At 36.5% G+C, this 15707-nt stretch overlaps 1 protein-coding gene across 3 annotated transcripts in view; it reads left to right on the top strand.

Moving 5' to 3' along the window:
- Naa15 (N-alpha-acetyltransferase 15, NatA auxiliary subunit) overlaps positions 1–4245 on the top strand; it is a 101456-nt gene extending 97211 nt beyond the window's left edge. For 2 of the 3 annotated variants that reach the window (XM_005327570.5, XM_021727904.3), the window contains one exon: positions 1519–3913. In XM_005327570.5, the coding sequence (XP_005327627.1) occupies positions 1519–1719 (201 nt within the window). In that variant the 3' untranslated portion in view covers positions 1720–3913. Of the gene's footprint in view, positions 1–1518 lie in introns of all 3 variants that reach the window. The other variant, XM_078022113.1, reaches the window with a different exon arrangement.
- Positions 4246–15707: the final 11462 nt, after the last annotated feature.

Here is a 15707-nt window from a genome sequence, read left to right as displayed (position 1 = left end):
CTTATCTTAAATTTATTTAGGAGTGTGTGTGTGCATGCACCAGGGTACCTGACATTTCATAATGAGTTTTACATCTATAAATTGGAATAACTATTTTAGAGATATGTTTTTGTAAAGTTATAGAGAGATTCTATTGTTATTTGAGGGTTTCAACTAATTCACCTTTTCTGAGTTAGCAGTGGTCTCAGTGAAGATTATTACCTACTTATGATTTATTTACCAGGAACTAAGTTAAAAAACTTAAATAGAACAAAATATATATTATGAGGATATGGCAAAATGTTACTTCTAGTTTAAATTAAAAACAAAGGACAGCTGCCTAATGTTATAATCAACCTGATAGACAATTTTATTGATGATAGTTTCATGTTCATTTAATAACAAATAAAAAGGAATAATTAAACTTGTTGGTTGTAAATTAATGCATCATTTAGATTAGAACCTGGATTTAAGGTCTTTGATAGCTTGGCGAAGTTTATAGGGTACTATGTTATCTAGAAACTAAATAGTGTTTTCCAGCCCCTCCCCCCCTTTTGGGTACTGGGAATTGAACCCAGAAGTGCTCTACCACTGAGCTATATCTGCAGCCCTTTTTATTTTTTATTTTCAGACAGGGTCTCACTAGCTTGCTCCGACTAGCCTCGAACTTGTTATCCTTCTGCCTCAGCCTCCCAAGTCGCTGAGATTACAGGTGTGCATCACTGTGCCTGGCCTAAGTAGTGTTTTCTTTTTTTTAAGAGAGAGAGAATTTTTTAATATTTATTTTTTAGTTTTTGGCAGACACAACATCTTTGTATGTGGTGCTGAGGATCGAACCCCGGCCACACACATGCCAGGCAAGCGCGCTACCACTTGAGCCACATCCCCAGCCCCCTAAATAGTGTTTTCTAAGTGAAAAGATAAAGAAAACATGAGAAATACAACTCAGCATGAATCATTTAAAAATATAAGAAACAAACTTACTTAGGGAGTGACTGAAAGAATCATTGTTTTGTTTTCATCAACCCAGTTTTTCTTGGTTTGTGCTTAGTTTGTGGATATTCCTTAAGATGCTCCTTAATTGAGAAACCAGTGTTTGATTTTGCTGGCTGGCTATAAGCCTCCAAAATATTCAGAATGCTTTCATGTGTTAATTGGCATTGGCATTGTAAATTTTGACATTTATACAGAAGGCTAGGGTAGGTATGAAGTGAAGGGTCATGCACTTGCTGAGTGTTCCTTTAAATTCAGCACCTTGTATACATTGCCTCACCCTAGTCCTGACCTTGTTCATTTATTTGTCTCTATGCTTTTTGTATAAACCCTGCAATTTGCAAGAAATACTTTGAAGGCCTTGAAGAACATTCTAATAGAATGTGTACACAGGAGTACATTTTTTTCCTTTTTAGTATGTTCCTCCCTTTTAAATAATTATTATTTTTTTAATTTTAGAAATCGGTTAATGTCAAAATGTCTCATGAATTCACAAAAAAGTCCATTTTTGAACAAGTTATAACATGACCTTTCTTCTCTCTTTAGACTTGTATGGAGGTATTAGAAGCCTTGTGTGTTGGTAGCCTAGGAGACTGTAAAGAAGCTGCTGAAGCTTATAGAGCAAGTTGTCATAAGCTTTTCCCTTATGCTTTGGCTTTTATGCCTCCTGGATATGAAGAGGATATGAAGATCACAGTTAATGGAGATAGTTCTGCAGAAACCGAAGAACTGGCCAATGAAATTTGAACATCATTAAACAAGAAAATGGATGATTTTGGACCATATCTAGTGTATAATATTTTTGTCACGCACCTGCTGCATTGCTCTAACTTACACAGAATGAGAGGAGTAAATGTTCTTGCCTTCAAATAGTGTTTTACGTTTTTTTATCCTGCTGAAAAAGTATATATAAGATATCTAACATTACAGGACATAGGTTCAGTTTCTTAAAAAATTAAAAGCTGCTAAAATTGAGGGATTAAAAAAAAAAAAGATACCTTATCCTATTCCTACCTACCCACCATGTTTTTAAACTAATTTATATAAAATCTGGAGGCTATTACAGCTAACAAAGCAGGTGTGTGGCAGAAATATTACTTTAAATTTGTCTTGTGAGATTTTACTATATCTCAGACAGCATAAATGCTGTTTTAGCACTGGATTCTTTCACTGAGCACAAAGAGTTGTTGGGGCTTTAGCATCTGACTGATTTTGTTACGGGGTTGATTCTGACCATAGGAAGTATGCAATGTGAATCACTATTTACGGAGAAATCTACAACAGATGCTTGATGTTGTAGAAACTGGGACATATAGATACCAAGCAGGATTATAAGAAACCTAGGAGGTGTTCAATACGCTTGTTGTGTTTCCAAAATTCACTGTACATGATCAGTTTGGTGTTCTTGTACCACAGTTTTTAACTGAAGGAACCAGTTGGAACAATCTCAATTTTAACTAAAACTTGAAGAACTAAAATAACAATGCAAACCTTTTAGCATTGTTTTGGCCAAACTTGTTAAAACTGTAATGCAAGAACCAAATGCACTGTGATGTGGCACCAACTAATTAGCAAGCATGAATTTTTCACCCAAGAGTGAAAAAAGAAAATCCACCATGGCTTGAAGTTACAGACAGAACTCCTGACTACCATTCTATGACTGATCAAGAGACTAATAGTTAAAACCTCAGCAGGCCTTGTTCACGATATGCAGAAAAAAAAAGTGCTGCAGTTTAGATACCTCTGGAATTTTTCCACAGTGTCACAGGTTTGTAATACTTGAAGCCCTACATTTCTAAGAATATATTTCTTGCTCAGTTGTTTCAGGCAAGCCCAAGACTTTGTAATTTTTAAAGGGCCCAAGATTTTTTTTTTCCAATAACAGACCAGCTTCTTTTTCCTGCAGTTACAGATGTAATTTCTTTTTTGTTGTCAAACATAAGGTACCAAATATGATGCAATAAATTGTTTTGAAAAACAGTTGTGTGAATATTTCCACTAATCTGTTTTGGGCTTCTGTGAAAATACACAGGTGGAAACAGAGGTGCAAGCCAGAGGCCATGTAGCGCACTGTCAAGCTAGTGCAGTGGGCGCTTTTAGAATGGGCTGATGCTGGTGTCAGGGAAGTTCCGTAATGAAGTGTAATGTGCCCCTACATTAAGGCTTCATTGAGGGTGGGATGGTGGCAGGTACTATGAATGTAACTCATACTCTGAAAGGAAAACAAAACTGCTACTTTGACTGGGAAAAATGAGCCTTAAACATGTCAAACCTGTACACTGAGAACTAGCCTCAGGCTCAATATTCTCATTGCATTTGCAAGATCTGAGCAAATAAGATTAAGTAAAATGAGTCAGCTGTATATATAATTGAACTTTTTGTAGTACTTTTAGTATATAGAGTGTATACTCTAAAGGGAATTTTCAGAAGTCCTAATTGTTTCATTGATTCTTTCATAGTACATGACCTGCATTCCACATCCCAGTCTAACAGTTTAGTGATAAAAAGAAAATTACAAACAGAACTCCAGTGCTTTGTTTTGTTTTATTAACTGGCCCTGTCTCAGGAACATCTTAACAGATGGCAAAAAAATAAACTTTTTTTTTTTTAACTTCTCCTATGAGTGGCAACAGAAGTTCTTATTGTTGGGAAAGAACACTAGTGCTACCTCTGCCACTAATAAGGTGTTTGGAGGAGGCACCAGCCATATGTAGGGGGTATGTGTGTGAATTCTGTTTAAACTCTACTGTATATTGAAATGAAATTCATCTATATGTCTTGACAATGTTCAAATGATGTAGATTGTCTTAGAATGAAAAGTACTCAGAACTCTAAATGCAGATGCCACCCATGGGGAGCTAAATTCCTAACATGTATATTGTATTCCAACCCGATTTTACTGGAAACTATTGAATAAATCTTTTATTTTCTTTCAGGTTTACTTGATAGTGGATACATTGTCTGGTGTCAGAGGACCTTGACTGGGTTCATTTTATGTCCAGACATCACCCCTAAAATATTGTGTACTGTACCCTCTTGCTCTAAGAAGTATCAACTAAATCATCTCATATTTGCCTCATTCATTAATTTCCAATGATACTGTGGGGGAAAAACAGGGTTAGAAAACAAGTGGAAAAAATTGCAGTGATATTGTAATCTAAACAAGTGCCTTATGTTTATTGCTAAGAACTGGTGTTATTAACCCTTTTGATAAGAAAGGGTCCCTTGACCTGTATTAACATAGGAAAGTAAAGTTCTTTTCGTTTTTCTTTATATTCAGTTACTCTTGTCATTTCTCATTGGAAGACTAAAATCTTGACTAGGTGAGTTTACTCAGCTTTAATTAGATAGTTCTGAGTCATACATTTTCACCATTTTTTCTGTATTTATTATGCGCAACAATAAAGTATGATCTATCATGGCATGACTAAAAGTAGTGCCGATGTTAGTGAAGAGCTTTTCTGTGGGCTGTATCAGGCCCTGTTTTTCAGTGTTTGCATGTACTCTGTGGTATGTTGCTTATTAGAGCTGTGAAACGAAAACTGTGAAGAGGTCAGAACAGTGCGGTCCAGATTCAGGTAGGTTACAATAAATTCAGGGAAATCTCTCTTCTGTACAATTTCTAGGAATATTTCAGCTGCCATGTGTACCATGTGTGGGAAAAGCTAAAAAATGAAAAAGATGGGTATATACAAGACATACTTGTGTAAGTATATCCTTGTCTTTGAAAATTGCCAGCCTTGAATTCTGAAATTAGGAAAATTCAAAGAACTTTCTGGTGGAAAGTAGTGTAGTCTTCCTATTTTATTAGCTCATGCTGCTGCTGCTGCTTTTTTTTTCTTCCTTTTTCCTTTTTCCTCTAAGGCAAGGTTTGTTTCTTTTTTAATGTGGTGCTGAGGATCGAACCTCATGCATACTAGGCAGGCACTCTACCTCTGAGCCACAACCCCAGCCCCAAGATAAGGTTTCTTAATATTCTGTTTCTTAATAACTGTTGCTGAATCTGCTACTAAGTCTAAATTAAAAACAAGATCCCGTGTAATGGCTATGACTGTATTGTAACATGGGATGCCAAAACATTAAATTTTGTTTCAATTTTGACATTCAAAAATCTCTCAACCTGTAGCAATGAAACATTTTTGGAAAATTATTTATCAAATTGCACTTTTAACTTTCAGCATGCAACCTATGAGATGGATCTTGAAATTAAATATTTGTACTATGAGGAGGTTCTAGAGAAAATAATGCTCCATTTTAGCAGCACAGAAGAGTATCTTTTATATACTCCCTAGATATATAAATACCAGCGCAAACTGGTATTTGCATTAGGACATATCCCTTTATGATTACATTAGAAATGAGCCAAAGGAGAGGGAATAGTAAAAGAAGTGGAAGTTTCCCACTGTTGATTTATTTAGGTGCCTTTAAGTACTGTCAGTTTTGGTACTATTGCCAGAAGAAAGAAAAAACTCAGATAATATTAGAACTTTTACTAACTAGTCAACTACAGACAAGATTGGAAGTCTTCAGCGTCCTTTATAGAATTCTTTTGGCCAAAAAAAAAAAAAGTAGGCTTTGTTTCAAGGCTACTTATACCAAAAGTATAAGCAAACTAACAGACCATACTGTGGTACTTCATCTTTTAAAAATTGGGTATTTTTCTGTAGTTTAAGTGTCTTGTGTTATTCCATACAAGTGGTGTAATTCTTTTTAACTGAAAAGAATTGATTATGATGAAAATATGCTTGAAATTTTTCTGTGATATACACATTTCCACTGCTGCTAAATATTTAACTTGGCTTCAATAAGTACAAATTATTTTCTTTTAGAAAAAAAATCTGTTTTTCGAGTATATTCTGGACCTATGGCTTGCTTTCAGTATAAACAAATGGGTAAAGTGTGCTTCTAAAATTTTATTTAATAATTACCACCTCTCATCTTTCCTTATGAACTGCTTATTTGCCTTCAAATAGTCATACTGCTTAACTTTTAAAATAAAAAGATGGCCATTTAAAGAAGTAGGTAATAACATCCCTCTCTTCTACATTATTCCTTCTTAGTTCTGAACTCTGGAATACTAAATACTAATTCTTCATTTAGTGAAAAAAATTAATAGAAGTATTTTTAAAAATGTATTTAGCATAGTTGTATAGTTTTGTCCAGAAGTTCATTAAAAAGGACCTCTAAGAATGAGCGAACTCCTTCACTTGTAATTTTTTATGGCTTAAAATTTTTTAAAAGGCTGTTTTTTCAAACATTCCATTTAACATAGCATTTTCACCTGTTAGGATGCTTTTTATTTGAGAAAAATGTCCAATTATAATATGAAGTGAAATTATTAATGCTTTGGTTCAGACTCATGTAAATCCATTTTTAATGTGTTGTATGAAAGCCTAAGGATTTACACTGGGTACCTGATATAAAGATAGTGACTAGGACAGTGCATAGTAGATATTTAAATCCTTGTTAAGCTTGCTGTGCATATTATTGCTCTACAGATTGTAGAAAATAGCAATAAAGTACTGTTAACTTTCAGGTCACCTACAAAGTCTCACAACTTTTTTTATCCTTATCTGTAATTGGTAGTATTTTTGTTTATCATCCTCTTGCCCCTCTGTTGAACTTAAGGAATTTCCTCAAAATACTCTGAGCCATTATACTTTATTTATGTTAAGAATATATTTGTCACATGTAATTTTTTTCCCCTCCTATAGTTTTTCAGACGAATGGTTGTAACTGGTCTTGTAGGAAGCAGATGCCTGGAGAACCTCTAATTTTCTATTGTCTGTTCTTTGTGGCATTGGTTGGCAGTGAATCTACTCATCCTTCATTTCTTTAGCAACCAGTCACCCAGGTAACATCATGCCCATTGAAATTAAGTTATGTGAGGATCATCACTATTTTTCTTCTTTCAAATAACAGGGTACTGGTAACACCATCTATGTAGAATACATTTTTAATAGCCTGGTATCTCTGCTTTTAATCATTACAAAGAAAGAGACCCCAAGGTATGAATCCACTGTTTCTATCTGAACACTTAGAGCCAGTCAATACCTTCGATTCATGCTGATCTCAATTTGGGTTGGGTGGTTGAATCATTTAAGTCATAAACTTGACACTTTAAGAGTCCTAAGGGAACTATGATACCCAGGCCCACGAGCAAAGATTCTGATATATATGATCTGGAGTCACTGTTGGTGATTGGCTTGCCTTCCTTTTTCTCTCTCTCCTTTTCTTCTGACCCTTTCTGTCCCCAGGGATCCAAAATTGAGAACTACCGAAATATTTTACAATATTGGATTGCCCCTCCCAAAGGATCAAAGGGTAAATAACTGTGGAAGTGCAAAGTTTGACTTGCTTTACATTAAGCAGCAGAATGTAGGTTAAGAGCTTTTGTAGTTTCAAAGTCCATGCTTTTCATGCTGTTACTATTGTACCAGAGACGATAGTAGAGAAAAAAAAATCACCTCTCAAGTTTTATTAGATGTATGGTAATGACTCCATTCAAACAACTTTTTAATTATAATTACCATAGATAGGACCTTGAGTTTTTGAATGAATACCAGAGCAAAACAGAATCGGGATATTAATTATTAATATTAATATTAAATAAGAACAGGTAAATATATTATTCCATATATCCATATTCCATAACCCTGAATCAAGTGTCCATTTGTTCCCCTATAGGTATTATAGGACTGCATTTTCCATAAATGAATGAATCACTATTATAAATCTTGTGAAAGGAACCATGATTCTAGGATAGGTGGAACTCAGGATGAGAGTGTTTGCCTGGTAGTGTAGAGACTGCATGTAGCCTGGCATTGTGGCACTGAGATAGGAGGATTGCAAGTTTAAGGCCAGCCTAACAATTTAGTGAGACCCTATTTCAAAATTTAAAAAACAGAAGATCTGTGTATATAGCTCAGTGGTGGAGTTGAATCAGTGGTACTTGGAGTGGGGGGAGATGATGTGAAAGAAGCTAGGTTTATATTTGTAAATGTAGGACAGTTGTTGAATTTGAAGACCGTGCACATTTGAAATGGTGCTGCTAGCAATGGGATAAGAAGCAGAACAGGAGTTACCAGGATTTGTAGTTGGGCAAATAAATAATCCATTCTCTGAACTCTTTACTATGTGCCAGGCAGACATTTGGCATTTAGCTGTAATTTAATTCTTGGAAAACACCACAGGAGTTAGATGGCATTGCCATTAAAAGGAAATGTAAGGGCCGAAGAAATACAGTAACTTGCCACTTATCATAGTTTATAAATGATAACATCTGGAGTTGAGCCCAGGTGAGTATTAGCTGCAAAGTGTTTGCTTCTGAAAACTAGAAAATTTAGAATGCCCCAGAAAGAAAGTAGTTAGGACAACAACTGCAAATATGAAAAGCAAGAAAACGGGAGTTGTTTAAGAAGGTAGGACTGCATCAGCTAATTCCTCAGACGAGGTTAACAGATGAAGAAGGAAATGAGTTGACATTGATGTCCAGGGTTTTGGCTTAATGCTTTGCCTCGAAACAGATAAAGTGGGAAGAAGAAACTAAGGGGGAAAGAGATCCATTTTAGACAATTTCAGATGCTTTGGGTACATCTAAGTGAAGATGCTTATATCATCAGCTAAGGCTCAGTTTAGATTGAAAATGAAGAGGTAGGTGAGTTGAAGAATGAGTTGTGTGTGGTATGGGCTGGACAAGACTGCTCCAAAAAAAAAAAAAGTACAAATCAGTAAAAAAAAAAACTAGGCAAAAGCCAGGTGCAGTAGCCCATACCTGTAATTCCAGCAGCTTGGGGAGCCTGAGACAAGGATCACAAGTTCAAAGCCTCAGCAACTTAACAAGACCCTGTCTCAAAATTTAAGAAGGGCTGGGAATGTGGCTCATTGATTAATTACCCCTGGGCTCAATCCTTTGTACCAAAAAAAAGGAAAAGAAGATAATGGTGTTGAGGAAAAGTGTTTCAATGATGGGCATCAGTAGGGTCAATATCAAAATACCATGTAATTCACACCTATAAAATTGGTGAAACTTAAAGTCAATATCAAATTGTTGGTGAAGATGTTGTAAAACAATGTAGAAATTCTCAAGCGCTGTCTTAAAATATAAATTGATACAAATTAATATAAATTCCTGTGAAGGAATTCAGCAATGTACATTAAAAAATGAAACATGCGTATCCTATGAACCAGCAATATCACTTGGATATATGCCCTAAAAACATCCTCGCATATTTTCCAGAGAGCCATTGCAAGAATATTTAGCATTGTTTACATTTTTTTTTCAAATTTCATTATAAACATAAAAAAGGATAAATTATGCTGTATTCATATGTTCTGCTGTTAAAATGACTAAGTTAGCATTAAGTGAATCAAAGATGACCTTCCAGTGGGGTATGGTGGTGCACACCTGTGATTTCAGCAGCTCCAGAGGCTGAGGCAGGAGGATTGTGAGTGCAAAACCAGCCTCAGCAAAAACAGGGTGCTAAGCAAGTCGGAACTATCTTAAATAAAATACAAAATAGGGTTGGAGATGTGGCTCAGTGGTTGAGTGCCCCCAAGTTCAATCCCCAGTTCCACCATCCCCGTGCCACCACCCACCACCACCACAAAATGATGACCTTTCAAAACAATGGTAATCTCCAAAGGAACAATTGACATATTCTACAGATATATAATTTCATAAAGTAAAAATAGGCTTGGGAATCATAAACACAAAATTTAAGACATTAGTTCTCTTAGAGGAGAGAGGGAGATACGGGTGGCTTTACCTATATAATCTACCTAAGCCTTGTGCAGGACTTTAATATGTACAGTAGGCATCTAGATGGGCCTTCTCATGTGTGAGATAGGAAGAGAGTTAGCTGTGGCTTCTCTACCATGTGTGAAAAATGATTTAACTGCAAAGGCATGACTTGAGCATCCATCAACAGGTTGATCACAGAATTGATCCTTAGGAATCAGAAGTTAAGTGATTTTAGGATTATTTCTGGAACTTCAACTGAATGGCTTACAGGGCCACATAAATGATAGTATTGACTCAGAATTGTGAGTTAGATGACAGGAGAAAGACGAGAACAGAAGGGAGTTGAGTGCATCAGTGCCAGGCTGAACATAGAAATGTGAGTAGGATATATATATATATATATATATATATGAAAAATAGATGGCAAATGGAAGCATTGATAGAGGCCAATTAAAAGATGTAAACCAGATAACAGAAGAAAATGGGACCAAGAATAAACTGGAAGAGGCCCCCACTGTGCTTGTTCCACCTGACCCAGACTTGTCCTTTGCTATGATGAGCAAAAGAGTGCAGGCATGAAATTTAACATGGCCTCAGGGAGAGAGTACCATGCATCAAACCAGACCCACCAAGGTGACACCATGATTTGTCATGTTACTGTTGGGAAAGACAGATCCCAGAATATATGATTCATTAGAATGGGTGAAACTGAACCTGGGATAGATGCAGTCAAAGATCATTTACTTTGTGATGCTAAAGAAAGTTGAAGATTACAGGATAAATTGGCAAGAAAAACCATAGTGCGCCCCCCGCCCCAAGTGCTACAGGTTGCTTAGTGTCACTTTGTCTTAAAAAGCCCCTTGTGTTGAAGAAAGTGACAAAATCTCCAGTAAATATTCCCTGTGATATGACTTCACTATTTCTATAAGTGAAGAAAGTGATGTTGAGGAGAATGAAGTGAAAGAACTGCAAAAGAGAAGTAGAAGAAGGAGCAGTAACTAGAAATCCTTGAAGTGAAGAAGCAGCTGAGGATGACTGGGTTTGATATTCTCAAAAGGGAATGTTGATGAAACTTCGATGCCACACCAACAATTACTTTGGCATCCTGTAGGAAGCATTTTCTATCATTGCTGCCTTATCAGCCAGTAGAGAGCCTTGACACCTTCATGCTGCTTACATCATGAGTGTGTGTTTCATCCCAGCTGCAGAGAACATGGGCCTTTGTTAGGCAATGCTGGATGAACTAAGAATGGCTTTTGACTGCATTCTCCTGATTTTGCTCTATCCATATGAACAAGCTTGGTTTTAAAAGGTGACTTCCTCTAAAATTTTTCTTCCAATTAAGGAAGAGGGCCACAAACACTAATGGGGGCCAGAAGGACCTGCCTTTGTTGAAACTGCCACAATCCACAAGGTTGCCAGCCACAAGTGAATTGGCCACCTCAAAAGATACAAAGCTGAACCAGAAGTATTGCAGTCCCGAGGTGGATAACACACCATACTGTGACAAACTGTCTGACAGCATCCTCTCCTCCAGCTAAGTGCCTACAGCAGAATGTGCTTGCCAGCAGCCCAGGCTGTCCTGCACCTGGCAAAGAGGATTCTCCCTGCGCTCTGTGGAGCATTTGAAGCACTTTGGTCTCTTTCTTGGTTTTTAGCAGACAACCATGATGACTTCTTCCCAGACTCGGCTTGTGTTACTGCACACTGCTACATAAGAAACTGAATGTAGTTTATTGAAGTTTTGATGGCTGTCAGATCTGCTCTGTCTAGTTTTGCACCCACGTTTCCAGGTGATGAATTAACACAATTGTGGGTGGTCGTCACACAGTGCAAATGAAAGGCCCAGCCACACGGGCTCTGTTATTTGAGTTGCTCACATTCTTGTAGTTATTTCTGTTAAGAATTACTTTCTGGGTGCCTGAAAGTGCTCTGATGCAACACTTATCCCTGAACAATCCATTTATGATGGCAGGAAAAAACAGTGAGTCATTGGTGAAAATAAGTGGTTCAGGTAGATGTTGCTCTGTTGCTGTTAGTTGTTAATGAAAACCACATTGTTTAGTTATTTGTTAGCATTTAAACAAGTGGGTTTTTGATTTTTTTTTTTTTTTTTTGCAAACTGTTTTCATTCTGATGCTGAGCAACTCTGTTCAACAAATTTTAATTTGTACTAAGAAGCTGCAAAGCAGTCTCAAGTATTTTAGAGGAAATCCATATTGATGGCAAGGAAAATTTTCAGCTGTACATTTGCTTATAAATTCCTTCTCTGCAAAACATTATTTTCAGCGATAAGAATAAAGCATTGCCTGACTTCCTTGAAAAATAAAATAAAATAAATGGAGGTGCTGATGAGGTTGAGGGTCAGGCATACCCAGCACCCACAATCAGTTTTATAAAAAGTTGGGAGTTGTGGCTAAGGTTTTAGACCTGTGGTGCCTGGTTTGTCACATGAAGAGTGAAGTCCAGTAATAATTATTTAAATAAATTGGGGCTTAAAGGAATAAATAACGTGTTCCAGATTAATTTATTGTGGGGGAAAGATCTGCAGCTTAGTGAGTGTTAGCTAGGGACAAAGCAAGGTAAAGGTGACAGTTGGAGAGAATGAGCTTTGAAGAATTTTACAGGAGAATGAAATGGTTTGGAAGAGAGATACATAATGGCAATACCAATTCTGAGCCTTCTGGCACACAGAATTTGAAGGAATCATAAAGGAAACTGTCCTTGAAAGAAGTCAAGGAAATGGAAGACATTCATCCAAAAAACTGAGTGCATCATGGAGTTTATTTATAGTGGAATAGGTTGTGAAGCCCATGCTAGAATGGGGAAATGGCACTATTAGGTGTGGAGAGTAGTGTGAAGATAAGAAATGAGAAAACTTAGGATGGCAAGGGTTCTGCCTTCTAAGCAGTGACAAATATAATGGAACTGAAAAGTTAGGACTAAAGTTTCTCAGCTTTTGACCAAGTTGTTTTGAGCAAAACTGATAAGGTTGAACCATGCCAGGAACCTTTAGCTTATCTTTGTGGGGGGGTGTCTCTAGGTTTGTGGTGTAGGGTAATTGGTGGGTCCCTGCAAGGGCTGTTCCACAAAACACGAAGTAATAGTATTCAGCTTAGTCTCTGTTGAACTGCCTTGTGGTATACGGTTGATTTCCTACACTCTGGCAATTATGGCACACCAAAGACATAACCCAAAGACTTTTCTCCATAGAGCTGCATATTATTCAGCCTAAGGGTCAGTATCTGTGCTTTATATATGACAAAATCATGGGTATAATAGACCTTGTATATGAAGTGTGTAGAACACAAAGTACTGTAGAACATTTTCTCATCGTTAATTATTTAATAAAAGTCTTACTAAAGACCATCTATCAGGCACTATGTAAGTCCTGAGAATCCAGAGATGAGTATGACATGATCCTTGCCTTAAGATCCTTTAGTAGGAGAATCAAAGATAAGCATATTCTACAACAATTGAGTGGTGTTTCAACAAAAGTAGAGATAGAAAACAATAGGAGCTTAAAGGCACAGTAGCTCCTTCTACCTGCCTGCTTGTCTGAAGCAGAAGGAAGGGAGCTTCCTTGGCTATTCCTTCGGTGCATCTGCGCTCTGTGGGTCTATATTCAGTATGAGCACATTTGCTGAAAGAGATCTGGTGTGCCTTTCACCTACTCCTATGGTGCCAATGATAATCTATGTGCTGAGGAGTTCAGCATCTCTTTAGTGAACATCACATAAATAGATGTCTGTTCTCAGATATACCATGAATGCCTCCAGCTCAACAGCAGTAAAAATAGCTTTATAATCTTTCCTCATAACCTGCTCCTCAACTTTCTGGGTACCGCCATCTACTCAGTTGTCAAGTCTGAAACATGGAAGCTCTCTTTGGTGTTTCGCTCTAATTTTCCAGAGTTAACTTTTAGAAAGTTACATTTATTATATATGCAAAACATCTTTCAAATCCACCCATTTCTCTCCATTTCCATTTTTATAATCCTAGTTAAGTAGTATTATCATCTCTTGCCTAAATTAACAATCTTTATTTTCTTTTTGTCTCTAATCTTATTTCCTTTTAATCTACTCTCCAAACTGCAACCAGAATATTATTTCTAAAATACAAATCTAATTACTTCATTCCCTGGTTTAAAATTCTTCAAAAGCTTCCCATTGGCTTCTAGAGTAAAACAGCTTACAGGGTACTGCAGAATCTGATCTGTCCTTACCTCTGTAGCCTTCTCAGTTCTGAGTCTTGCTGTTTTCATTTTAGATAAAGTTCTTTCCACTAGTCTCCCCTAAATCCTCCATGTTTCTGGTGCTCATTGTATGCTTCTGCTCTCATTGCATCTGCTATACTATATTCAAATTAATTGTCTGTTTCCCTGAGTAGACAAATCTCAGGGCAGGGATCAAGTAGTTTATTTTTGTGTGTGTGTATGTGTGTGGTTTAGCATGGGAAGGCCTTGATCCTGAGTGGTCATAGGATCCCCATCACCTACTTGGATTAAGGCCTGAATTCCTGAGGGCAACATAGACTGCACTATGGTAGTCATAATCAACATCCTTGGAAAGGAAATGTAATTGGCTGGGGCCTTCTGTGTGATCCTTGAATGGCTAACTGAAAAAATTTGAACACTGTTCAAAATGTTTTAATGATATACTCCATATTCAACATTGGTAGTTTTGTTTCTGCAGTTTACATCAAAATGAAGAAGTGGATTAAAATTAGACTTTGTAATGAGTTGCTTACTTATACATTATTGTGTGAGGTAGTTAATCAGACTGTTTATTCTTCTCTTTGTACTCAGAACTTAAATATTCCCTAATATTTTATTTTTTCCTAATAGAGTTGAACAATTTCTGTCTATAGGAATAAAAAATTGGATATCATTTTACCTTATGCAAGGCTTTTAATCATTCACCTATAATAGTTTATCACTAAATTTGTCATGTAAATACTTCTGTCTTCACTACCATCATTGTCTCATATGGACCATAAATAAAAACACACATGTAGAACTTAAAGCTTTATACTAATCTTTTACTTAGATTTGACTAAAATGGTATAAAAGACCAGGTGAAGAAAGAAGGGAAGGGAAGAAAAGGAGAGGAGTTGAAGTTGATGGCCCTCCTGGGGAAGTATAGTTTTAAACATTTTATTGTGTACCTGACACACATACATACTTATGAAATTATCACCAGAATCAATGTAGTAAACAAATCCATTATCCCCAAAGTCCCTCTGTCTCCTTTCTTCTTACTCCCTGACTTTGTTGCATTTTCCAGAGTTGCATATAAATGAGATCATACAGTATTTCCTGTTTTGTCTGGGGGAGGTCTGGTTTCTTTCACTCCATGTAATTTTCTGAGATTCATCTGTGTTGTATATAGCAATGATTAATTCCTTTTTAAAATTTTTTGAATAATATTCCCCTGGAGATGTTCTAGAAAAAAAAAACAATTTTAAACTATCTCCTCTTATTGGAATAAATAATTACAGACAGCACTGGGACTTTTGCCTCTTATACATTTAAATAAACCTTTCTTACCAAAATAAGCTGGTATCAGCTTATATTAATGTGCCTTGTGTGCTGTTTTGTTGTTGTTAGTGGAAACTTCCGAGTTCATCTTACTAATTATGTAGTGAAGAGAACCAATTGGCTGTTTGTTAAAAAAAAATAGTACCTTAAAAAGACAAGAAAAAGAGCCACTTTTATTGTTGTATAGTGTCTTTCTCAGATGGAACGTTAGCTTCTTATAATTTAAAAACTGGACATCTGCTTTCTAGACATCTGTGAACAGACAGGCCGAGAGCTGGGCTCTTCATAGCTCTGCAGACATTCCCCCTGCTTTCTACATCAGGTCTTTGACCAAGATTCTTGCTCTGGCTGGAATCACCTTTCCTTTTTTACCCCCCAAACAAATTGTGTCCATTTTTTTTTTAATATTTATTTGTTTTAGTTTTCAGCAGACACAACATCTTTGATGTGGTG

The sequence above is a fragment of the Ictidomys tridecemlineatus genome, chromosome 9, assembly GCF_052094955.1.
Source record: "Ictidomys tridecemlineatus isolate mIctTri1 chromosome 9, mIctTri1.hap1, whole genome shotgun sequence".
Lineage (NCBI taxonomy): Eukaryota > Metazoa > Chordata > Mammalia > Rodentia > Sciuridae > Ictidomys > Ictidomys tridecemlineatus.
The sequence above is the reverse complement of the archived record's forward strand: the minus strand, read 5'-3'. Positions and strand labels throughout refer to the sequence as shown.